At 40.2% G+C, this 26,134-nt stretch overlaps 1 protein-coding gene across 4 annotated transcripts in view; it reads left to right on the top strand.

Moving 5' to 3' along the window:
- The window catches only part of KANSL1L (KAT8 regulatory NSL complex subunit 1 like), a 98,642-nt gene that overhangs the window by 44,719 nt on the left and 27,789 nt on the right, over nucleotides 1-26,134 (top strand). For all 4 annotated transcript variants that reach the window (XR_002104433.1, XM_019553647.1, XM_019553646.1 and 1 more), the window contains 5 exons: nucleotides 3,265-3,466; nucleotides 15,351-15,507; nucleotides 19,639-19,749; nucleotides 22,758-22,895; nucleotides 25,315-25,430. Coding sequence is in view for 3 of the 4 variants with exons in the window: in XM_019553647.1 (XP_019409192.1) it covers nucleotides 3,265-3,466; nucleotides 15,351-15,507; nucleotides 19,639-19,749; nucleotides 22,758-22,895; nucleotides 25,315-25,430 (724 nt within the window). In the remaining variant the exon portion in view is untranslated. The remainder of the gene's footprint in view (nucleotides 1-3,264; nucleotides 3,467-15,350; nucleotides 15,508-19,638; nucleotides 19,750-22,757; nucleotides 22,896-25,314; nucleotides 25,431-26,134) is intronic.

The following is a 26,134-nucleotide window of genomic DNA, read 5'->3' as shown; positions in this document are numbered from 1 at the left end:
GAGCTGGTTGGGAACTGTCCTGTTTGCACATGCAGACTTCCTCACAGCCTGAGGAACTGTCCTGGTTTGGGGCAAGTCCTAGCCCCATGGCTCTTTCCCAGCCCCCTGCCCTGATCTGCCAGTGGGGCAGCTAGCAGTGAGCCCCCAGCTGAGCAGAGAATCCCCACCCAGCTGGGATCTCACTGCTACCTGCCCCACTGGTGGGACAGCTCCCAGCTGCCCCTGGCAGAGCAGGAAAGCACCTCTTCCCCCATAGCTCTTACCCAGCCCTTTTGGGAGCTTCCTGCTGCTGGGGCAGGGGAACATTGTCCCAGCCTGGGCTCTGCTATCGGAGCCTGCCCCAGGGGCAGGGAACAATTTCCCAACCCCCACCAGGCCCCTGGGCTAGCACCCAGGGGGAGTCTGGAGCTACCCCTGGTTGCTAAGGGAGGCAGAGCAGGGTGGAAGCAAATCTGTTCACAAATGTCTGCATGTGTAGATGCCTTCCCAGGGTAGGTTTACTCTGCAGTAAGTTACTGGGAAGTAAATCCATCCGGCAGCATTTGTGTGTGTAGATGCGCGCAATGTGGGGTAATGACATTTTTAATATGGAGCTTTTTAATATGGTCTACTTCAGTGTTTCTCAACCTTTTTAGACTCCAGGCATCCCTTGTTCAACTCAGGAAAATGCCACCTCTTAGGTTGCATTCATTTTTTGGCTAGGGAAAAAAACAGCAATTCTTCTCTTGGAAAGAACTCAGAAAGACCAAACCAGGTTAAAGTATTTTTGACAGTATGGATTCCTATTGGACATCTCTTGGGTTTATCTTGTGAATCATGCAGAGATTTTTCTCACACGTAACAGTGCTAGTATTGCATAGTGCACTGGGACACCAGGGTGCCACAGGACCCTTGTTAGAGAAAAACTGGTCTACTTAATACATAGTGATTTCATTGCTGACCTGTAAAATGGCCATGCCAAACTCATGCCTATAAACCTTTATATATTACCAAGGCATGGGTGCATAATATATTTTTATAAATAGGCATATAAAATGTCATGGTGGTAGACAGTCTAGTTTTATAGAGCCCTTTTCTACAACTTAGAGGTAGCTGTCAAAAAAGATTAATAGTTGGCATCTTAATGAGCTTCCATTGTTTTATTGCCTGTTATCACTTACTGAAGTTCTCTAAGCAATCTGTGACTTGTAGATTTTATCAAATGAGATAAAGACAAAAATAACAGGAGTTGGTGCAGACAAATGGCCTACAATGAGTTGGGTCCTGAATATCTCATTCTCTGACATTTCTCAGGCAATTCAGTGTTATGTCTGTAGTCTTTGATGCTGTAAAAATAAATGCACACTTGAGTGCTTTTTGCAGTGAGGCTTTAACTTTGCAGGCAGAAGTTGCTACAGCAACAAAATCAAAGAAGATACTATAAAAGTAGTGTGGTGTTGTCGATTCATTCTCACTCGATTGGAGGGTATTTTGTATTCTTATTCTCCTTTAAAATAGGCCTTACCAGGCAAATCAGTTGTAATTTAGTAATATGTATTTAACTGCCTTCTGTCATATCTGCTTTCATGTAAATGGATAGTTGCATTATTCATTGACTTTATTCTATTATAACAAGCCTATCCCTTTTAAAATACTGCATGCTAACAGGGGTTGGGTGTAAGCAGTGCATACGTGATTCTAGTTTAGACAGATGATGAGGTGTTGTTTACAGCTGGAGAAAGTCATGTGAAAGACATTAGGTGTTGCACTTGACTCCTGTATCTCTTGTATGATACTGCGCACGTCTACACAAGACACTAAATGCACTGTAGACTCATTCTACTGTGCATTAGCGCATCACTGCAAAAGCCATGCTGTTGCATTAATGTGCAGTAGAATCAGTATACTGAACATTGGCATCACTAAAAAGGTGTATGCTAGCAGTACTGTGCAGTAGTGCTGGTTACTGTGCATTGAGTTAGTACTGTTATTACGCGTACTAAACTTAACACACAGTAATTACAGCACATGAATACACATGTAGACATGCCCCCACTGCCCCACTGTGTTGTTGCAGTTAGATCCAATCACTGACTCTCCTTTGCTTCCCAAACCAGCTGGATCTGGGCAAAGTCTAGTCCACTTTTCAGCTCTGGATCTGCTCCAAGCTCAGACAATTTATCCACTTTCCAGAACTCTCCCCTAAGTTTTTGGGAGCACAGTGTGACAGGAAAGGGAAGGGGGTTAGGTTTAGCAATCCATGAGCAATCCTGGCTGGAAGTACGTGGGTATCTCAGTGTGCCCACCCCTCCCCTCTCCTGCAATAGATCGTGGCTGGGTTGGGGTGGGTGGCTAGTGGCTGGACACGAAGCCGGCAGGGGGAGCTGCAGTGCCCCCTTGCTGTGGCACTGGGCGTCCCACCCCAGGCTGGTACCAGAGGGCCATAACCCCCCACCCTCCCATCAGTACGCCACTGTGTGCATGGCATTAGAAAGGTATTGCACATCATGATTTTTTATTGTGTGTGGCCATGCACATGCACAATTTAGAGGGAATGCTGAATGTAAGTAGCTGTATGATATTGAAGCTAGGTAATGAACTTGACTTGACCTACCCTCTTTATACCAGAGTAACTCTGACAATGGAATGTGGCTATATAGGAATGTATCATGAACTGACACTTAGAGTTATATTAAAATATAATTACCAAAAAATTAATGAAATTATGTAGTTATTGCAAAAATAGGAAATTTGTATTCCCACCTTAATTTCATTTTGACCTGGTTTTTATCTGAGTGGTTGAAAGGAAAATCATAGAAAATTAGGCTTGGAAAGGACCTCAGGAGATCATCTAGGAATTGGGGACCTCAGGAGCTCAAAGAAGGACCATCCCCACCTAGATCATTCCAGCCAGGGCATTGTCAAGCTGGACCGTAAAAACCTTCAAGAATAGAGATTCCACCACCTTTCTAGGTAACCTGTTCCAGTGTTTCACCACCCTCCTAGTGGAAAAGTTTTTCCTGATATCCAATTTAAACCACCCTTGTTGCAACTTGAGACCATTGCTGTTTGTTCTGTTAGACGTTGGACAAGCCAAGTCAAACTGATGTGTGATGCCTCTTCTGGTAAAGCACTATTTTTATGTTTGGGGTTTTTTTCACTTTTGTCAGCGGCTTCTGAGTCTAACAGTCTTCAGTGAGTAAATCTACCAGTTGTGAAAAGCTGTCTGTGTATTTGGAGCATTCTTGAACTCTTGGACTTCTTGCTCATTTCTTGACCTTTCAGAGCTTCAGACAACAGGGAGGAAATATCCTCTAGTACCTGGATACTTGATCAGCAACACATTAAAAAAAGAAGAAAAGAAAGGACAAGGCTGCGATCTCCATCTGTAACTATTGCAAGCATGTGTGCCCGAACAAGGCCACTTCAGAAATTCCAGAAGAGGAAATTATACAGAATGAACAAAGGTTGTTGTTGGAATTCACAGGTAAGGGCCATCTCCTTTCCTTAAGAAGGGAAAAGCAAAGAGTCTGGTTGGCAAAGTCTGCATTAATCAGTCTGGTATTTGAGGAGCATATTGTATGCCATATTGATTATTCATTACACTTAAAGAATGTACAGAATATATGAGTTAGAATGTCAGCAGGAGATCAAAGCTAAAGAGTTGAAGATAAAAATTAAAGACTGCTCAGAGTTTTGCTTATTAAATTCATTTTATGCGTCAGGGGCTGTTAAGAATTTTCTTAGGAGACTTTACTGCTTAAGTAACAAACTAAAACATAAATCTTTTTGTTGCTTGTTTTAGAAATATTTGTTTAACTAGAGAAAGTTTGCACAGCTGGCAGTGCATTATTTTGTAGGAAATTAAACTGCTATATCTTAATCTTGTTTCTGTTTTTACCATTCCTCGCCAGTTCTGCTGTCTCTTTCGTAACATTAATAGAGTCTTAAAACAGTCTGTTATAAATGAAGATTATGTTCATTACAAAAAACTGAATGGAATTAAGTGCTTAATGTGGAAAAGCCTTTTTTTCCTTTCTGCTTCAGTAAGATGCATGTTGTTTGTAGCTATGTCCAGTCATAAAATTTGGTATTAACAGCATGTTTCTGTTAAGAACCTCTTGTTTTTAAATGGGTATACAAAATGATTAATCCTTGTGTGATTCCAAATTAATTGTAAGGTCCTTATTAGAGCAATATTTGTGCCAAATTATCTTAATGCTTTTCTTTTGTTTTACTGTTCCTTTTCAAAACTATGTTGTAATGGTGCTGCTACTAAAAGCCTGTATTACTGTGATGCATTTTGTATTCTAAAGATGCATTAGAGTTTTTGAAGAGTAAGTAATCAGTGAGCTGGTGATTTTGGGAGGTGCTTTTTGCTCTCCTGATATTTGATTATATGCACAGTTAAGCTAACTTAAAATTTGTTTTTTGTTTTTTTTGTTTTTTGTTTTTATTTCTTCCTTGTATGGCATCTTTCATCCCCAAATTAGATTTTGAGAGAGCATCTGAAGATAAGAAAATTATGAATTTATAAAATGTATAATGCAATACTGACAGTTCTTCATGGGAAGGGTTAGTAAATACTATAGGTGAAAACCTGCCTCCAAAGCCAATGGCAAATTCCCATTGATTTAATTGAAGCCACCCTGTGTAGATCAGCAGGCGTTTTGAAAAATTTGAGTATAATCTGATATTCATGGATACAGTGTCTAACTACTTGCCATTCAAATGCAAAGTGCTTTGCAGTATGTCTGTTAAGCCAAGGGCCTGAATTACAAAGGTTTATATTAGAGTTAGATGACATTCTCTGATGGCAATATTGGTTGTTTCCCTTTGCTTTTGTCAGAGAATGGTAATTTATTAAAATCAAGAGTTTCCACAGAGATGTCTTGATTTCACAGTCCATCAGAAAACAAAACAAAAAAGTTTTGGACAGAAACCTTCCTAGCTCCCAGCCAGCTTAACCACCTGGTTCCTTGGCATCCTAGGCATCTGGGTTTCAAGAATATTGGCAGCCTGCCTGATGGGCTGACAGGGAGCTAAGAGCCTGCAAGCCCCAGCTCCTAGGCTTACATTCTCCTCAATTCTACAGCTAGCCAGGCAGAGGGCTTCCAGAATATTATTTTTTCTTCAGCTCAACAAGTGCGCTGCCAAAGAATTTGGGGGTATTGTCTTAATACCTCTGAGAGAGCTGGGCCTTGGCTTAGCCAGTAAGTACCTCCAGCCATATGGATTACTCCTAAAGTTGAGATTTTCTATGTGGTAGAGGATTTAAAAATCGGGGGTTTTCATTCCAAGCTAGAATAAAATCAAATTTTGAAAAAGTGAAATTCTCTGAGAAATGAAACTGGGTCTCTGCACACTCAGGTAATTAGATGCCTTAAAAGATAACTAGGTGCCTGTTGTGTTTTCCAGAAGTGGTTTAGATGTCTAAGGACCTTTGAAAATCTGGCCCACACTTACTATAGTGCAGATCAAGAAAGAAGCTTTCATTAAAAAAATCAAAACCCAATGCAAGTAGATGTTTGTTAACAGAAAAATAGTGACTCAGAACTTCTGCAATGTGAGTTGAGGGCATAGTGCAAGAGTTGGAAATGAAAGGTATAATTTTTCTGTTCTATTGATCAGGAATTGAGCTGATCCTGGCTACAAATTTATGTTTTGTCCAAACTAGAAGATAAAGGTGTATTGCTGAGTGTTAGCGATCACCTTCTTCAAGACGAGTGTAGACAAAACAGCACAATTTCCAAGGATGGCAGCCTGTTCCAATAGTCAGAAAGTTCTTAATTTCCAAGCAAAATTACCTATGCTTCAGCTCGAGTCCATTGCTCCCAGTCCTGTTCCCTACAGCAACAGAAAAAAAGCCCATTTCCATCCTCTCTATAATTGTCCTTCAGATGTTTGAAGATTGTTATCAAATCCACACACACACCTCCAGACCTTTATCAGGATTTGACCCAATGGGAATTCATAGTAGAGAAACAAGCGTTACATATATCTAAAGTCTTGTACCATGCTTTTTCATCTAAATTAGTTTCTTCTAACACAGTGGGGAAAATTGAAGGGGCAGTGTGGAGAAGTTAGGACTGTTGCTGTGCAATACTGTTTTCTGGGAGCATATGGAGCAGTGGTGCTCCACTTCTGTCAAACTGAGAGACTTTTCACAAATGCTAAATTCACTTAGAATTTTAAAAAGTAAGGAGATAAACCTAGACACTATGCATCTATTTCTGAGATATAATTCTGCCAAAAAAGACACAAAATCAGACTAGGCATTTTCAACATGTTCTGACAAGTTAGATTAAATAGTTTTCAAGTCTTTGAATTAAGAGCCATCATCAATCTATCCCTTCCTTCAAGAAATCTTATTCTTTCAGTGGTCTAACAGGCTTACTGTCACTTTCTCTTAGCCTCCAATTGCAATGGTTGGTTACCCAGCCATTTATGAGACTGTCAGTGTGAAATAGCAGAACACTGGGTCTCAGCCAAGGCCAATTGTTGGATTAGGCAAGATTTCTAAGCATAGGGCTGCAAAATGGGCACTGGCCCTTGGGGCTGATGCTGTTACTTTCTCATTCAGTGCAACTGTCTTTTTACCAAAAGATAGTCCAGCAAATTTTCTTGGTCTCACACAAAAAGATGGATTTTCCTTTAAAGGTATACAGAGTTTCAAATTGTTTGTTTTGTTGTTTTTCTTTAATTCACTAGTAGTATGACATTGGGGTCTGTAGCAGAAATTGACTAGATCATCATTTTTTTCTTTTTTTAGTTATGTATAACTCCTGTTTCTCTAATATCTGAGCACCTCATTATCTTAAGGTATCTACCGTGCCACAAACTCTGACCTAGGGACGTACAATCAGCTTCTTTTAATGGGTGGGGAATTTAGACGCAGGCTCACTAAAGGTCACCTAGGAAGTATATGGTGGATCAGTAAACTGGGCCCTGAGTCTCCTAAATCCCAAGTTAATGTCTTAACTCACAGGTGTCCAACTTCTTAGTAAACCAGGTGCTGGTGCTAACCACCCCTAAGCTGTGCCACACCATGTCATGTGGGCATTCCTCCCTGCATGAGGGGTGGAGGTGGGGACAGCTACTCTGATCTCTGGGCTTCCTGGACTGCAACACATTGCCCCACTCCGGGGGTGAGGGTAGGAATATGAACCTAGGGGAGGGAATGGAAACCCAGAGACTTCAGCAGTTGGAATAGTGGAGTGGCTCTATGTGAGAGCTAAAGGGTGTAGCTTAACTCCTCGTGGGCTACACATGGTATGTGGGCCATGAGTTGGACAAAATTGTCTTAACTATTTAACTACTTTCTCTCAAGAGTAAAAGAAAGTTTTCTTTACTCAGTTACCATCTAATTCCTTGCCTGGCTTCCTTTCATAGCTTCTAATGAACTGTTGCTTCAGCAAGGTGGCAGATGTGTGGAATGGTTTGACCATGGCAATTTTGAGATGAATAATCCTGGCTATCTGTGCTACTCTGTTTCTAATACAATTAATTATTGGACTTGCGATTTGAACAAGAATATCTTATTTTGTGGGAATAAACCATTTTGTGTTCTTTATTCTTGTCTCCTTGCTTGGAATGACATTCCAGTTTTCACTAACCTGACAGTGCTTTTTTCACATCTTTCCAGCTTCCTTTGAGAAGCTGTTTTTAGCAAATCTCAGCAGTATTGAAGTTTTCGTTCTTTCTTACTCATGAACTCTTGTCCCCATTTGACAGTTAGATTAGTTCTGTGGCTGCTGCTTTTCTTTGTAGAGTTAAGTATACTATATAAATAATGATTTAAATTTCTCTAGATACTTATATCCTAGAATCTTCCTGTCCCTATTCAAACTAAGCTACTCTACATTATCTGTTTTCCTTTTCTGACCAAAATAGCTCCTTTCAGCTTGAGTCTGTCACTTACAATTTGTGATAGCACCTAAAAGACATAATAATAATGCGAGACTCAATTTTGCTAGGTTTTGTACAAATATAATGAATAAATCCTAACTAAAAAAAAAAAAATCTTTGCAAACTAAAAGATAAGATATAACACATGAATAACACAGATAAACAGGCTGTGGGGACAGGCTGTGTAATAGGGTGTGATTTAGCTGGCTTTATTACAACCCTTTCCAACCCTTGTTTATTTCCTTGGCTTTGTTATTCAGCATGACTGAGTACTACTTTGATGCAGAGGTGAGAAAAATCAGTCTTTGATGGTAGAATGATTCCTCAAAGAGCTCTTTTGAAGACTCCTCAGAAATTTTAGGAGGTTGAAGGGGCAAATAGGACTTTTTTGCTTTCTATTTTTATTTTTTAAGCAATTTTAAAAGGAAGACTAGATTGTGGTCAGAGGTATGTATGTATATATGTATTCCTGCATAATTGGAAATCTGGAAGATCACAATAAAAAATAAAACCTGGAAACTAGGCTTGGAGAGGGGAATAACTCTCTGAAGTTTAGACAGAGTGAGAAGTATTATTTAATACAGAAATACATTTTGAACTGGATTGATACCATTTTCATTGACTAGGCATGTCACTTCAGGATTTATGCATAATTTTCACCATCAACTCCTTTCCTGCCACCATGTTGTGTTGTAAACAGTCTATCTGTAAGCACTGTAGTCTATCTAGAGCCTTATCTGTAGGGATCTACTCAGTTTGTGATTCTGCAGTTTTTGTGGAAACTATGAAAAAAGGCATTTTCTGCGATCACTGCAAAAACTGGTGTTCCCTGCAATTTTGCATGGAATCACCAGGAAAAAAAAACTTTCTAAAAATAAAATGCTTACTTCCAAGTGGGAGCCAACAGCCTCAGCGACCCAGCTCCAGCCTGCCAGGAGGTGGAAGCCACCGGCATGAAAGGGAGCAGCCTGGATGGTGGCTGCCCACTCCTCCTTCTGCCACTGATTGGCTAAAAGGGCTTTATTTTGTGCAGCCCTGCCCCTCTCCATCAATCAGCAGTGGGGGTTGGGGCTGCTTGAAAGGTAGCCCTCTCTGCGAAGCAGCGGCAGCATGGGGCTTGCTGTGAGAAGACCACAAAAGTGGTGCTGGGCTCTGTGATTGGTTCACAATTTATATTTAGAGCACCATAAGTACATCCCAACTTCTCCATACTTGTCTGCCACCACAGCTAGAATATTTGGACATCCATGTGCTTTTGGCAGTCCATATAATGACATTAATCAGCTGTGCCACCACAGAGATATCAGCTGCTGAAAGCACTGAGTGTGGCAACAGACACTGCAATCTCTACATGCACCCTCTGGCTGCTTGGTAGCAGCAGAAACTTTACTCTGCTAGCAAAATGGTTTATGCATGTTCTCACACTTGATTCTTCCCTTCTCATTATATGATTGATTGAAAAGTAATGTTCCTTTTTTGCAAATTTCTCAGGGTGTTCTGTATTTCCATTTACTGATTAAAACTGACAAAATTACATGTGGGAAAACAAATACAAATACACAGATAATGTACTAAAGATGGAGGACTATTGAAAACTTGCTTTTTTCTTCAAATAAAATGTTAGAGGATGTGGCTGTTGTCCTACAGAAAGCGGGTACAGACGCAGAGTAAAAATATCTTAATAGTTATGTTGCCAGCTCTTACAGTTGAATATCACAGTATTTGTTTTCCCTAAAGCCCCAGTTGCTGCAGTTAAGTGAGAGCATTAGGGTCTACTTGTATTCATGATTGTTGTCCCCAGTCCCGCACTCATGCCTCTTGCCATGCATATGTATGTGGTATGGTAAGAAGCATGATTTTTGGGATTATTTATTAGATCCCATCATGCCTTTTAGGCTGCATCCAGACAAACACGGCCGTGTGGTTTGTCGTGCCACAGACATGTCTGTGGCACCACATACTGCACATTCAGGTGTTCTCTGCACTGCAAAAAAATAAACATGCAAAAAAATGGGGTGGAGCACACCAGGACACACTGCCCAAAATGGGGTGGTGCACACTGCCCAAAACTGGAGCCTGGCCAGCTGGAGCCATACTCCAGCTGCCAGGCAGGCTCTGAGCGGCAGGATTGTCAGTACTGTAGGCCTGGGAGGACCCCAGGGGAGGCTGTAACCTCCCCTACTCCAACCCGGGGATCCTAGTGCATGGCAGAGGTCCAGTGGCACAGGCATTCCCCAGGGATGAGCAGTGCCACAAGGTGTGCCACTGCTAGTTGTCCCTGGGGAGCCAAATATCCAGACTCGTGGACGCGGCCCTAGTGTCTGTTAGTGACCTAATGCACGCATCTTGCTTTTGCATTAAGGGCATGCGTGACGGGTATGTGTGACATTTTGTCACCTATTTTGGTGAATATATAGAGAACTTTTTCAAGAAAACTTCTACCATATTGTCTTTGTTGCTTCTGACTTTACATGTTGGTACAAGATACCCAGGTAGGTTTCTTTGTGAATCATAACTACAATTACCTGCTTTCTCTCTGTAATTTACTTAGCCAGTATTTTTTTATTTTAATGAGTCTTTGTTTACAATAGTTATACAGTCTAACATGTCTTTCAGTATTTGCCTAAGCTTTGCTTTTCATGTAAAAGCAGTTTACAACTGCTTTCCCTTAAACTGTACTGAAAGCAAGCTGTTGAACTTTTTTGTTTGGTATTGCAGATGGTGGCATTGCCCAGATGTAGGCAAGAGCCTGCATTTAGCTCGTGGGACAGGAAGTCTCTACAAAATTCTGAATATAAAAAATGTTGGTGGTTTTTCTAACTCTCCTGCAAACTTATTTCAAGCTGAGGATACATTCTACTTCTGAGAATGGTTTAGTACCTTTGTGGCACTATCAAATCTATCTTTCTGGTTAGTCTGCTGGAGAGTAGTGTATTCTTTGGAGAATATGGTCTCAATTCTATAAGTAAAAGTAGTAACAGTATTTAAAGTTTGATGATCAGATTGTACTTAAAAATAACAAAATAAACCCTTGGCATCTTTTCACTTATAGAATCTGAAGAACTAAAATTTGTCTCTCTTTTTAAATACAGCTTGTTATTTTAAAAGGAACATATATTGTTGATAGAGATAGTAAGAATAACATTATACTAACCACAGGAGTAATTGAGGTGTGTAGGCATTTCACAGAAAAAAAGGAGAAAAATAGTTTCAGCAGATGCATGCAAGAGACATTAGCATAGAAGAAGTTGATACGGGAATAGAGTTTCCTCATATCTTTTAGGCTATAAAAGGTTGTCTCTGTAATCAGATTTGCTATAGATATCTCTTCTGGGACTGTTTAGTTTCTCTAGAAAATGTTCCATGGTTTCATGAACTGCTTGTCAGTTGTTGCAGCTCAGTGGATCATCTTGTATTGAATTACAAAAAGCAGTAACTGAAAAGGTTGAGTATTAGTGGTACTATATTAGGGCAAAAGTTGAAATTTCTGTTGTACAGGGAAAAAATTAAATTTTCCTTTTATTTTGAACTGAAATAAAAGGTTGAGTCCCTTGAAACAAAATTACTTCAAAATTGTCTCCTGAACTAGTAAAATATTTCATTTTGATCAGGGTTAATAAGCACTATACTTTCACTGCATAGTTTTAATAATTCAAGATATAAAACAAAGTGCATTAATCTTATCTAAATGAAGTGCTTCAGTATTTTTTCTACAAAACCTCTTGATATCACTGAATCAGTTTCCTCTTTGTTGAAAAATATTCCGTTAGACAATTTTCAACCACTGTAATAAACAACATTCCAAATTGCAAGATCAAATTCTTAACGTTTTGCTTTTTATACGAACTTTCACGAGTCCTTGAAAATAAAGGCTCTCTTCCTTGTACCTTCTTGTCTTGGTTAAGCCTTGGGGTTTTTAAATATAAATTGACTTAATGTAGGTTATGTTTGTTCAGTTGTTGGGGCACCATTAGCTTGGATCTTTAGAACACTAATTTAGAAACGGGAGTTCATAATTGTTGCTGCAGACAATATATGAGTAAAACCCCCTTACCTTCTTAACAAACAGTGGTTACCTATCTTTAATTTATTTTATTTATTAATTTACTATTTAAAATAAATTAGAATCTTTAGGATATTTAACAACATAATGCATGTTTTATAACAGACCTGACATCACAGTAAAAGGGAAGGGAAGAAACTGAGTTAAAGCAGGAAATTTCAAGTCAAGATTGAAATCTGAGATATTAAAGACGTGACAGCCTTATTTGTGTGTTTTCTGGATTTGTTTTACTGTGATGAAAGTTTCTAAAGAAAAAGAGACCTACTGTAAAAGATTTGTAATTTTCCAGGGAATGATTTTATTTCATCTAGAGTCATTAAGGTTTCACAAGTAAATAGAATGATAGAGTGGTTTAAAGAAATGCATGCCTGAGAGAGTGCATCAGCTTTTAGACTCTAAAGGAAATACATTTTTATGCAGTTTAAAAACAAGTGTATACAGATTATGTTGAAGTAGTTTCCTGTGAGTCATTCAAGTTTTCATTTATGGTTCTGAAATCGGAAATGTTACTTAAAAAAAATGTCCAGCAATAAAACGTGAAGAATGCCTCAAAATCTCAATCCTGCCAACATTTAGGTCCAGGATCTGTTTCCACCTACTAGGAACATAACTGAAATTCCGTTCCACCCTATTCAAGTCTATTAATGCATCTAATTTTGTAATGCACCATCATGCAGCCAGGGGTGGGCAGTTATTTGGGCTAGAGGGCCACTTGGGGAGTTTTGGTGAGCTGTTGAGGACCTGGGGGGAGATGCCAGTTGATCCTGTCTGGCTCACCAGCTGCTGCTGGGAGCCTGGAGAGGGAGGGCTGCTCCCCGTGTTGTTCCACTCTGTCCTAGCCAGGGCTGGCTGAGATGTGCAGTGCGCAGACTCCTCCCCCCTGCCCAGCTTCTTGTCCTGGATTTGGAGCCACCAACATCCAGGCCCACATGTGATGGGGTGTGATGCAGCATGCCAAGTAGCTGTCCTTCCTGCCCACTGGCATGAGCCACTGCCCCCAAACCGCACCGGGAAAGTCAGGAGAGGCTGCCCCAGGCCAAGCCCCACCACATAGGGCACAGATTCACTGCCAACAGCGCCATGGCAGCAGTAACTAGATATGGTGGGTAGGCAGGGCAGCTACTCATCTCCACATCATTTCTTGTCTTGCGTGGGTCCAGCAACCACAGTGCTAGGACTGCAGAGCACCAACAGGAGGCCAGGTGGGGGAGGAATAGATCCAGGGTTGGAGGGTGCAGGGGGGTCTGCCTGGCCTGGCCCTAGCTGCAGCAGAGCGGTGTGGGGCACAGTCTTCCCTCCTCAAGCTCCTGGTGGCAGCTGGCGGGCTGGATAGGATCAGTTGGTAGGCCAGATACAGGCCATGGGCCATATTTTGCCCACCCCTGATCCGACCCTTAAGATTGTGTCACAAAAAGAAGCAAGGAAGAAGCATCCATGTTTAATATTAACAGTTTTTCAGGGACTTGAACAGGATAGAATCAAATTGCACTTAGACCCCAAGTCCAACAGGTGCCAAATAGGTAGAATATAATTTAGTCCTTAGTGTATACTTAACTTTAAACATGTTGATTTCAATGGGTTTGCCAGCATTTAAAGCTGAGTATGGATATAAATGTATTGACAGTTATTGCTACAATGAAATGATATTTTCCCAAGAAAGGTATTTTAATGTTTCTCTTAAAGAAGTCTTTGATGTGTAGACCTCTGCAATTAGAGGTTTCCTTTGCTCTAAAACCATGGTACACTGAGCAGATAATTTCAATAGCCACTACTGTTAATAGTGAGTCAGGATGTTGAATCATGTGGGTTGAGAGTAAGAAAATAGTTTTAATTAGTATGGAACGTCTTAAATGTTATTTTATTCCCTGAAGTAAAAAAAAATCATACCTTCTGACAGAACCACCAATTTTATGGAGGGAATTTACTTTGTCATCAGTTGAATCAGTGCACTACCACTTATAAAGAAGTTTCATCACCAGAAAAATACATGCTGGAATGATTCTTAGCAGGAGGCAGACTGTTAAAGGGTTTACCACTTTCTGACAGTAAACAAAACATTGTTTAATTCACAAGTTTTTCCATGCCTTGTTGATTTGGTCATATGAAAACTACATCCAAGTTGAGATGTTTGTCTTCATGTAATATAGATCTTCTCTGAGGAAATGGAGAATTCATAAATATCCAGTGCTATTATCATTTAGTAACCAGAAGTCATAATGCACAAGTATGGCAATGGTCCAGTTTAAACATGATAGTATGCAGGAGACCTTGAAATGTCCATACTTGTCCACCCTCCTTTCCTTCCTCCCAAGTTTCAGGTTCAGCTGAGGGTTTTCAGTAGATACCTTTCTAGACAATGAAATCCAAGTCTCCCAAAATCCATGTTCAAGATGTCCAAAATAGTGAATGAAGCATGGAAGCTCTTAAGTTAGTGGAAAGAAGACTATAATCTTCAACTCTACATACTTGCTGAGGTATACATTTGAAATTGAATATGACAGGAACAGTTTTACAGACAATATTTTTTTAAGGTTGTTATGAATCCTTGACCTCTCTTGTAGTTAAGCTGAGTTCTCTACTACTCCTCCCACAGCTTCCTTTAATTGTATCAGATTCAGATCTTCATTCTTGCCTTCCAAGCTAAGCATGATCTTGCTCCCTTTATCTCTCCTCTCATTTCTTTGAACTACTTTTCACCATGTCTGTTGTCTTGCTGCTAGCTCTGTATCTTTTCCTATACTGGTTTTTCACTATCCATCATGTAGCCCTACCTAGTTTTTATTATATCACACCCCACTCTATCCCTTTTTAAAAAAATACTGTTTTGTATTATGTGCTGTCTTTTCTCTTGCCTTCACAAAGTATAGTCTAAGATAAGGACTTTGCCCTTCTTGAGACTTTGTGTAAATGTATTTATTATGTGTAATCAAGTTTTTACATAAGGGCTTAAAATATGTGGAAACATTCATGCTCCAAGTTGAGGAGAGCATACAAGCTAAGAAAGGAAGTGCCAGTATTTTGTTGGATGTTTATTGCAAAAATATTTTCTTTGTGTGAACTTACCGTGTATACTGTGCCAACTAGAACAATAGTATTTGTCGAAGAGATACCAAAATATTATTGATTGGAAACAATTACCTTTTAAATTGCAAATTACTTCAGAAATAAAATTCTGCTGTTTGTGTGTGTGTGTGGCAATTTTGGACTATATATATATATATATATATAGTCCAAAATTACCATCACAGATAGTACGTATTTATTATTTCTAGGCTAGTTCAAGATTATAAAAATATATTTTTTTAATTTACATAGCACTGAGCTGTAACTTTAAACTATTCTTATTTGTGGGCCAGTTTTAGAAAGTGAATAAAAATGATACCTCTGATTTTTCTTGCAGGCTTTGCTGTCAAAAGATGCCTCATTTCTATATAATACACAGCTACCTTGCATGGCACCAGCCTCTACCTGGAGCAGTTATGAGCAGAGTACCAGAATACTAAAACATATGCCAGAATTGGACTCTTCTTTCCATCCTGTGTTATCATTCCCCTCAGGTGAGAGATGTCTAATTTCTTATTTCTAGCAGCTCATTATTGCATTTTAAAAATTACTGCATTTGTCATGTCTAGCTTTTAAAACATTGTAAAGCTTTGTCAATGAAATAACTTCTTCCAAGAAATTTCTTGCTTATGATTTGGCAAAGACACGCTGACAGATATACTCAGCCTAATTTAAAGGGACATTCATTTTAAAAAATTCATCCTGCTCTTTAAAGTCTTACTTTCTGTAGTTAAAAGTAGCAATTAAGAGGACTATAATCAAGAGATGAGAGGAGGCTATTTCACTTTTCAGTCCATTTACTGTATGCATTTGTCTTGCATAATTAGTCAACCCTCCTTGTTTAATTTAGTTTTTCATGCAGTAACATGCATACAGTTTTAAAAACTCATTAAAACATGATTTGTAAAGTGAAATCATAATACTTGAAACTAACTTCAACTAGGTATTAATAGATGGTATTCTGTTAAAATAGATGTGAAATACTGGTAAATCAACATTAAGGGCATAGACAACCAGCTTTTGAAACATTGAAAAGTTAAATAGGCTTGGAAACATTTAAAAAATTAATCATGTTAGTTGAGGGACATGTGGAGCCCCTGTAGTGCTTGCTCCCTGGCTGGAACATTTTAAAATTGTTCTCCAGAGCAAAAATAGCTCTCTAGGCAGGGGTCCCTACAGAGGATGGAGGATGTCTCTGGAGGAGTAAGGGGGACTTGCTTGCTCCCCCACCACCAGGCTTCCAATTCTCAAGTCCCAGTTCCCTCCTAACTCTTCACTCCTCCTCTCACCAGAGTGGAGAAATAGAGGGGACTGAGCCTAGAGAGCCTGGCACCAGCAGTGGGCCCTTGAGTGCTGCTGCATCACGGACCAAGGTATAGAAATAGGACCAAGCTGTCCGTTAGCCTACCAAACTGTCCACCCTGCTCTTCCTTCTTTCTCCAGGATGGGGAGCATGGAGCACTGTAAGATTCTGGATGACATTTTGGTCTTCAGCCCCCATGTACACATAACAGGAATTGAAATGCTTTAGAATAGACATTTCAAAAGGTACTATTTTGGATCACTTCAGCTGCTTTATGAACATTACAAAAGCCATGCATGTTTAAACAGCGGGCCCCTTGAAACATTTCATAGGCATTTGAAAGACTTCAGTTGTTACTTGTGTCCACACCTTAAGGTTGGTGGTTTAAAAAAGTTAGGAAAAATAAGACATGGTATGCTCAGACAGTGACTTCATCTGGGTTGTATTGGATGGAATACATGTGTGTATGTATATGTTATATGTGTCTCTGTGTGTGCATATATATGCACATTCACACATACACTGCAGTGCAACCAAGATATGTATATATTCGTGTACACAGAGAGACTGGGCTGAAGCAGCTTCTTTCACTTCCCTCTGTCCCTGGGGGTGATGTTCATACTTGGTATTGAATTTTGTCTGAGAGATTTCTGCCCTACGGAAACCTGCTACCAGGTGGTAACTGACCCATGTAGTAATCCCATCAATATTGAGGGCTTTCTCAGGATAGGATAAGCCTGAAATTAAGGCTGTTTTAGTGGTTGCAGCTCCTTAAGACTGTCTTGGATTCGTTAACCAAACCCACTTTTTGCCAGAGGTGTTAGTCTTACTCTCTTTTAAGATTTCTCGGCATTTTAATTTTCCTTACAATTATCCTAAGGTTCAGAAAGACTCTTAAAGAGAAGGTGATAACAACTTAGAATGTTTTTAAATTCTCTGTTGAAATCCTTCTGCTAGCCCTTACTGAGCTCCTGATCTCTAGATTTGATGCTTCTATTTCTATACCACCTGCCTGAAGGAGCAGCAACAAGAATGTCCAGACAAACAAGTGGGGGGTTAAAAAACTAACAGAAAATAATTGTTTTAAAGTAGAAAAAGAAAAGGGAAGAAATCAACTCTGAAAGAAGTTATAAAAGAAGTTATTTAATGGTATAGATAGAGGGCAAGACTTTTATTTAAGGTATCTCTTCATACCGAAAACGAGGAAGATAGCTTTTGTCTGTGTTCTTCCTGGCTTCTTGTATCCCTGTTTTTGCTTCTGAGGGTAAAATAAGGTCTCCTTAGGTCTCTTACAAGTAATAAGTATGTTGCAGTCAGACAAGTTCACTGAAATATTATTGCTTTTGGACAGGTCAGTCACCACCAATACAAAGCCTTGCCCTATAGATTTTCCATAGAATCAGAGATATTTGCCAAGCATGTCAATGGTTGCAGCAAACCTCAGGCCTAATAACATTTCTCTGTCTAGGAATCTGACCAGTTCAGGCATGTATGTAAGAAGCCTTGGAGGAGTCTCTAAAACAGATGTGTGCTGTTTCTCTTTTAGCCAGTGGATAATCTGGAAAAAAAAATTCCAACCCTTTTAATTAAAGGATGGGGGATTATAATAAAGACCCTGAAATATGCAGCTGATTCTCCCTTTCCCTACTCCCAAAAGACCAGAGAAGATAATTGTGATATTTCCTAGGTAAAAAGTAAATAGGAGAATAAAATGATTAGATCTTTATATTTCATAAGGTATGAGGGTGTTTCAGAAAATTATGACAGCTTTAAAATAAAAGCATTTTGTGTGCAATGATTATTTACTGGACCACATCACTACTCTATATAGTTGTAAATGATGGGTATGTTCAACAATGCCACTGTCAGTGTAGGTTCCTACTTATTGCACGCATTGATTTTTATTTAGAAATTGCCATTACTTTCTGAAACACCCTTGTAGAAAAAAAGAGCCAGCTTTAAAAAAATCTCTTGCAGGTCTCCTTTAATTCTGTGACAAAGAACAAGTTGGATTAATTCCAATCACTGAAATAAGTTCTTACTAGTTAATAAAAATTGGGGCTAGGAAGATTTTTGTACTGGGAGATGCTCAGCGCACATGAGACTAAGGTAACTTATAAAGGCTGGACGATCATCGCCCATCATTTTGGCTCTTTAATTTAGTCTTTTCTTTAATTTAGCAGCTGCCCATCTTACTTCTGTTGATAATTTATCTGTCTTTATGCCAAGCATGAAGACTTTATTTTTTTGTTTGTTTGTTCTTATTACTGTAATTTTGTTTCTTGAAAGGCTTCTCACACAGACCTCTTTTCTAAGCCTTTTTACCCTTACGACAACATCTAAATTCCTTGGCACGTGAGATTTGTTTTGCAGACTAACCCTTCCTTGGGTGGAACTCAGTAGTGGAACAAAGTGGGGATGACTGGGGCATCAGCTCTGGGTGCCAGTCCTCAGGGAGGTGGGGGGCACAGAAATAGCAGCAGCTGTGGTGCTGGCCTAGGTGCTACCCCCTGCCACTGGCAGTGGAGCCAATGACACTCCTGTGCACAGCTGCTGCCCAAGGAACTCTTGTGCCCAGTCCCACCTCTGGGAGAATTCAAACAGAAGGCATGTTCAACTTCCTTTTTGCCTTCTTTGTTGGGTCACCTGAGTCATTGTAGCCCAGTGGGAATGGGGCTGGGCCCATTGCCCCTGCCCTACCCATGCGTCTGGATAGGTCTGGGCTGCTTCCCCCCATACTCCCGCACATCCAGATTGGGGCTGTTCCACCCCAACTCCCTCACCTGCTCCTGGGCAGATGGATTTTGGTTAGGCTGTGCACACCCCCCCCCTGCGCAGCCAGATTGTTGTCAGGAAAGGTTTACCTTTTGTATAAAGAGGGAAAAAAACTGGTGGGGGTAAGTTCACATCAAAGTCCCTGTCTACATGTTTTCACTTTGTTCTCCTTCCAGCTATACATGACATCGTGCTTCACAGAGCTAGTATTTCATTTTACCCAAATGTCTTTCTTTCATTATTTCTTACCTGTTTGTTCTCAAGGTTTCTTTTTGAAGATATCTGTCCCCTACAGATGTCCTTCTCTGTGAGTATCTGATGACACTGGAGTGCTATACACAGGCAGTCACTTATGCCAGAGCTTGTTCTGTACTACCACCCCTTTTTGGGAGTAAGTGGACTAAAGGCAGCAATATTACTTATATTGAATATTATGCAGATTGTCATAGTTAGCATTTTAGACAAATCATGGCACTGTCTTAAGTTCTGAGCCCATTGCTGGTTTTCTGACTTGGTTGCATATGTGCCTCTTTCTTTGATTTTTCAGATATCCCTCTTCATATGTATTTTGAAACATTGTTAAAAAAGGACGAGATCAAAGCAGATCCAGTAGACACCTCAGCATTAGGGGTGGAATTTCAAACATCTCCTTCTAGTGGTATGTGATTCAAAATAGTTTAATGCTTTTAGAGCTTGCTTTAGCTTTTTTTGGTCAATACTTCCTTTCCAAAATAGTTTACAATCTGAACTGATCAGAAAGGAAGATAACAGGCAAAGAAGTTAGGAGGTGGGAGATGATGAGGAATATAGGAAGAAAAATTATCCCACCCACATAAACACGATTAGTTATGCTCTGGGTGAATGTCATTTGAGAGGAATAGGAAAGTGAAATCCTCTACCCTCTAGCCTTTGTTAGGGTTTGAGTCTTAGACTTGATCAGGAGCAAGATATATAGTTGTAAGCACCTTCGTACTGGTATAACAATGTTTACACTTCAACTGTATCAACTATTAAACTAATACGTTTACAGTGGTAAAAAAAAATGAGCCGTCCTGAATCTTTGTACTACTTGGGAGATACAAGGAAACTGCAAATGACAGGAAAGAAACCAAGAAAGGACAGTTTTTAGACATAATTGAATTCAGTGGAATTTGTTTAAATATCTTGCTGAATTAAGAACCTGACTGACTCTGGTTGTCATTCCAGACTTTTAAACATGCGTGTGTCTGACCTTCTACATAATTATTTGGATTGATAGTTGATTCAGTTGCTTATTTTTCTTTGCTGTTTAGATTGTCTTTTAGTTGCTTTTCTCCTTAATTCTCTTTTCAAGATAGATGAAGTTAGTGTATTTATTGAAGAGCATATGTACATATATATATGTGTATATATGTAAAGTGTATATCTTACACATGTGCATAAATAATATTTATTACATATAAGTTATAGAAATTAGCAGCAGCACCCAAAATATAGTAGTTTCACTTGAGTTCTAGGGGACCATAAAATATTATATTTTTCAGGAAATTGGCCTTGCATAAGGTACCTTCTCTACATGGTACATTTTGCCTTTTCCACTTTTTTCTTCAACTGCTTTTTGTCACATGTATGATATAAAATCTTTTCTTGCACCTCTAACTGCTTTAAAAGACCTTTTTTATTTAACCAATGTGTATTGACCCATGCAGAAATATGAATAAATTCTTAGATATTTTGCTTTTGATACAATCTTTTACAACATTCTCATGAAAAAACTAAAGAAATTCAGACTGGTAGATGAAAGTACTCTAAGGTGGATACACAACTGGTTGGATCATCATGCTCATTGATCATCAGTGACTCAATGTCTGTTTGGGAAGTGGTATTGAGGGAAGGTTCCCCAGGGGGTTGTCAAGGGTCAGGTATTAACTTCTTCATTAATGATGGGATTGAGTGCACACTTACCAGATTTGTGGATGACACCAAATTGAGTGGACTTGCAAGCACTCTGGAAAGTTGAATTAGTATCTAGAATGACCTGTATAAACTGGAGAAATAGTCGGTATTCAGCAGGGATCCGGGTTTTCCATTTCCCATGGGAAATCAGAGGAAAACACAGATTTCTCATTTTAATGGAGAAACCCACAGATTTTGCAGTTTTGCAAAGAGTTCTCTGCTGGCTGGCAGATTTCCAGCCTGCAAGGGGCTGGAACGGAGTGGGTAGAGAGTGCTCAGGCCTGGAGAGCAGCTCCCGTAGGTAAGTGGGGGGTGGGGAGAGGGAGTATTGAGGCCCCCATAGGGAGGGAGTTGGGCAGGGCTGGGGCTGCTGCCCAGTTGGGTGGTGTGTGAGGCCTGGGGCTGTAATGCACGGCTGCATGGCCTGGGTATGGAGTGCCACGGGGCTATGAGTGGGTCAGGTGGGGGCAACTCCCCGCCACTGCACTCATTCCCAGGCGGGGGGGGGGGGACCCATGCCCCCCAGATCGATGCATGGGGCAGGGGCAGGCATAGCCTGCCCACTGTGGGTTCAGGCTCCTGCCCTGCTGCCCTCTCCTAGGGCCTCCGCAGCCCAGTGGGTGTGACCCAGTGCTGGAGAGAACAGCAGGGCTGCATGGGGATCTCCTTGCCACTGCAAGCTCTGTACTGCCCTGGTGAGTCCTCTGCCCACACAGCAGCAGTGAGGGACACAACCCTGTGCTGCCAGCCCTGCGGCTGCCATGCAGGCAGGGCAATGCAGAGCTCACAGTGGCAAGGAGATCCCTGTGCGGTCTCACTGTTCCCTTGTAGTGCCGAGTCACACCCTCTGGGCTGTAGAGGCCCTGGGGGAAGGAGAGCAGGGAGGGAGCATGAGCCTGCAGTGGGCAGCCTGTCCCCACCCTATGCACAGATCTGAGGGGCACAGGTCCCCCTGCCCCCCCAGGAGTGCAAGCAGGGGGGTGGATCTGCGTTCCATGCTGCTGCAGCAGCTGCCATGTCCTGCTGGAAGCAGAGGGCTGTGGACCTGAGTCCCTGGCTCCATAGCTCTGGCAGCTGGGGGGCCCCTCCAGCGGGGCTGGGGGGGCCAGGGAGCTTTGGGTGTGGGGTGAGGGACACCAACAGGGCTGGGAGAGTGAGGGGCACAAGCAAGGCCAGGGGTTATGGGGGGTGCAGTGTGAAGGTCACTAGCAGGGCCAGGGAGTTGTGAGGAGGAGAGTGAGGAGCACCACCAGGGCTGGGGGGGTTTGGGGAGGAGAGTGAGGGTCCTTTCCTTTTAATCATAGATTTTGGGGTTTTTTGCAATTTTTTTTATCAGTGAATTTTCAATTTTTTTTGTCAGGGAAAACCAGGATCCCTGATAATCAGTTAGATGAAATTCAGCAAGAACATGTACAAATTCTTGCACTTGGGACAGAATCATTGCATACATAATTACAGACTGGGGAATAATTTGCTAGGATACCTTTACACAGAGAAGGACATGAGGGTTACATGGACCATAACATGAATAGGAGCCAACAGTGTGCTCTTGAAAAGTGTGCTCTATGAGAAGACTTTGGCCTGTCATTTGAGTTCTTTGTTTCTATGTACATCAAAGATGATTACCACTTTGTTTCTGATTGCAAGCATCTTCAGCTCTTTCTTTCTTGTAAGTTGCATCTAATATTCAACTTTAAATATTCAGCTTTACAAACGTCTGTTCTGTTGTAGACTATAATCAACATAATGCTTCTCTGAGACAATGGAGCAGTGGATATTTACCAAATTCTAAACCTCAAGCAGTATCAGGAACATCTGACCAGGTATCAGATGGAAGGAAAAAAAGGCATCTAAGTGAGACAGCAATAGGTAAGGCAAAACTAGGGATACCCACAGCTACTATCTTTCTGAAAATGCATTGTATAGCCTTTCAAATAAATGAGTTTTTTTAATCAGAAAAATAACCTTAAGAAACTATATTTTAGAGAGGCGTGAGAAATGGGCTAATAAAAGAAATCAAAACACCGCCAACAGAATAATAAAATAAATGCAAACCATTTAAAACACAGCTTTTTTGGCCCAATCTTAATTCTGTTTCAGAGTAGTAGCAAAACTAGTCATGCTTCTGTCTTTAGTATACTTCTTAAAGGAATTGCTTAACATAGTTGTATTTTTGTGATTCTGCATGTCTAGGTTATTATTACAGGAATTTTTTATCATATTCAGTGAAACACAGTGAATTAATAGATAACTTTATAAATCATTTAGCCAAACATCTACTATTTCTATAAGCTGGTCAGCTATGTTAATTTATTATTTATTGTGGTTCCAAGTTCTGGTTTTCTTTTAAACCATTAAATACTGTACAATTATATGCAAGCCTCTTCATCAGGGTATTGGAAAGTCAGTGTTTAAAAAAATAAATAAAAAATTGCACATGTGTATCAGTGTTAGGATGATCATGGTACTTATAGACCAGTGAGTTATATTTCAACACCAGGTCAGAGGAATTAGCAGTGTCCAGCCTGAACAAACAGCTGCAGAAGCTGTCCAGCCCCGGGCCCTGTGGACATTCAGTGACACTTGTATCATTTTGATTCGGGTTTCTTGGCTATGTGCTAATTTGGCTGTTTGTATTAGCTCCCTCCTTTCTCTTGCTGTCACTTTAACTTTGTATATACCTCATAATGCCCTTCTGTGCAGCCCATGTGCCCCTTGTTCCTTTTGCTTCAGTGTCCCCTCTTTCTTCACTTTGTTTTCACAGTAGTTTATACTCTTCTAACTATGCCCTCCTTATCCACCCCAAAGCTGGAACTAACACATTTGCTTAAATAATATTGCTCACTGTGCTTGCCTGTGTCTTATACCCTTCCCTCTACTCTGTGTCTTATACCCTTCCCTCTACTCTCTCTTGTGTATTTACACTGTAAGCTCTTTGGAAGGGGTCTGTGTATACAGGACCTAGGACACTGAGGTTCCTTTCTTGGTTGACACATAGGCAATGACATACGGGTGACTAAATAATTATAATGGGAAGTAATGAAAAGGTCAGATTTGTACAGGATACCCAGTTGTTTTGGGTAGTCAACTGAAAAAATGAGTTAGGAACTACTAAGGCTCCAGGTATTTGGTTGAGCAATGTAATGGCAGATGAAACTGGGTGTAGACGAGTATAATGTGTTGTACAAGCAGTGATTTGAACTATTCACAAATTACAGTGAACGTAATTCCTATGCTTGTAGCAATAGATAATAAAGAAAGTGACATTTTCAAGTTTGTAATTTAGGTTCTGCTGACAAGTTTTTGAGCATTTTAAAAATAATCTGTTCTCACCATCACAGTTTTCTTATGAGAGCATGCTGCTTTGCAACTCATTTGTGCGTAGCAGAAGAAGCTCTGTCTTGTTGGTGTGAATGGCCCAGTACAGCATATTTATTCCTAATCTGGGCTCTGTCCAGGAAAAAATTATCCATGGGGTGGGTCAGCCTAGTGAGCAAGGCAAAAATAAAAGCTTGGTGTCAAGTTATTGTAATGCTACCTAGGAGACAGGATTTCATGCATTTGATCCACTTTGTACATTAGTGTTCTCTTTAGAAGTTGTTTTTACCACCATCCCTTGCATGGAATTCCCCCTGCTTCATACTGACCATTCTTATGCTCAATTAGTATTCACATAATTTGTTTTAAGATGGGGCTCTATTCTCTTCCTTCAAGTCTGGATAGGAAGGAACTGGGGACCAACTGTGGCTTGTTTTTAAAATTCTAAAAATGGACTATACACCGGGATTGAATAAGACTACTCATGAATTTGCCTAGATTCCTGAGCCAACACTAGAAAAATCAGATTAACAGGTTAGGAAAGAAATTTTGTCTTCTAGTTCCAGTTGGCCACGAGCCAGGAAGAAAGTCTCGGGGGATGTGGAGTGGGGCACGGACGAACTTATTTGGGTCTGTAATGGCTACATTCCCTGTTCAGCATGAAATTCAAGAATATTGGTTACATATAAACTCTTAGAGCTTCTGTAAAAGAAGCAGGATTTGGTTTTCTGAAGCTGCTTCCTCGAGGGGGCCGCCTCATTTAAAATAGGGAGACAGTTTTTGGGGATAGCATGCATGAGGGTGAATTTGGGATAGGGAACATCTGTAAATGGTTATGTTAATGGTGTTCATGAAACCTCAGGGTTTCAGCTCTGACCTTCTAGAAATATTTTATTCCATACCATGTGGAAAAATCTCTAATATAATAGATAACAATAGCTTTATTTTGTTTGTTTTGTTTTTGTGGCAGGAGAAAATAACAGTAGGTTTGAAGCATTTTCCTTTCAGCGTACAGGACCAGAATCCCTTAACAGTTTTACTGCAGTGTCCAATGTCAGTGTGCTATCCAGATCTACTCCATCACAGGTAAAGCAAAGATTAAATGGATTTCATTAAATCACCCACAGAGTGTTGATGGTACAAGCTTTATGCACGTTCCTTAGTTTTACACTGTAATGCAGTTTTACATGTTCATTGATTAAGCTTGTCTAATTCTTATTGGGAAAGTAATGTGCCTAAAACACAGAAATGTATTGTCATAAAATAGCTTCTAGACCATGTAGCTAGACTGTATAATTAGTTTATAAATAATATTTGTGTAAAATTTCATTTAAAACCTCATTAAATGATTTGAAATTTGTGCTCCCGGTGGAGCTGCACCTAGAGGCTTCAACTACTCCTCTTTATTGAGCTTCGCAATATTGCCTGGCAGTGTAAATATGGTTATGGTAGTTTACCCAGATGCATCTTGGTAAGCCAAGACATGTCAATTTGAAACTACCTGTTTACTGAACCTGATAAAATCACTGGTAAACTTTGATTAAGGGTGGTATCCTGGCCTCATGGAAATGCATGCCAAAGCACTGGGTTTCAATGCTGTAGTCTGCATTTTTTTCAGTCCTGTAGTATACAAGATGCGTCACTAGTCCAAATTGCGTAATCTATTCTAAGGATAAAAATATATATGGTGGTGGTGGTGATGTTGCATTTCCTTCCTTAAATGATCCCTTTATGCAAGTGGTGAACTTCTTTCCTTTAAACATATTAAATGCGAACTGATTCATGCTGAA

This window comes from Crocodylus porosus, unplaced genomic scaffold (assembly GCF_001723895.1).
Source record: "Crocodylus porosus isolate Cpor-Errol unplaced genomic scaffold, CroPor_comp1, whole genome shotgun sequence".
Taxonomy (NCBI): Eukaryota; Metazoa; Chordata; order Crocodylia; family Crocodylidae; genus Crocodylus; species Crocodylus porosus.
This window is presented reverse-complemented; position numbering and strand designations above follow the sequence as displayed.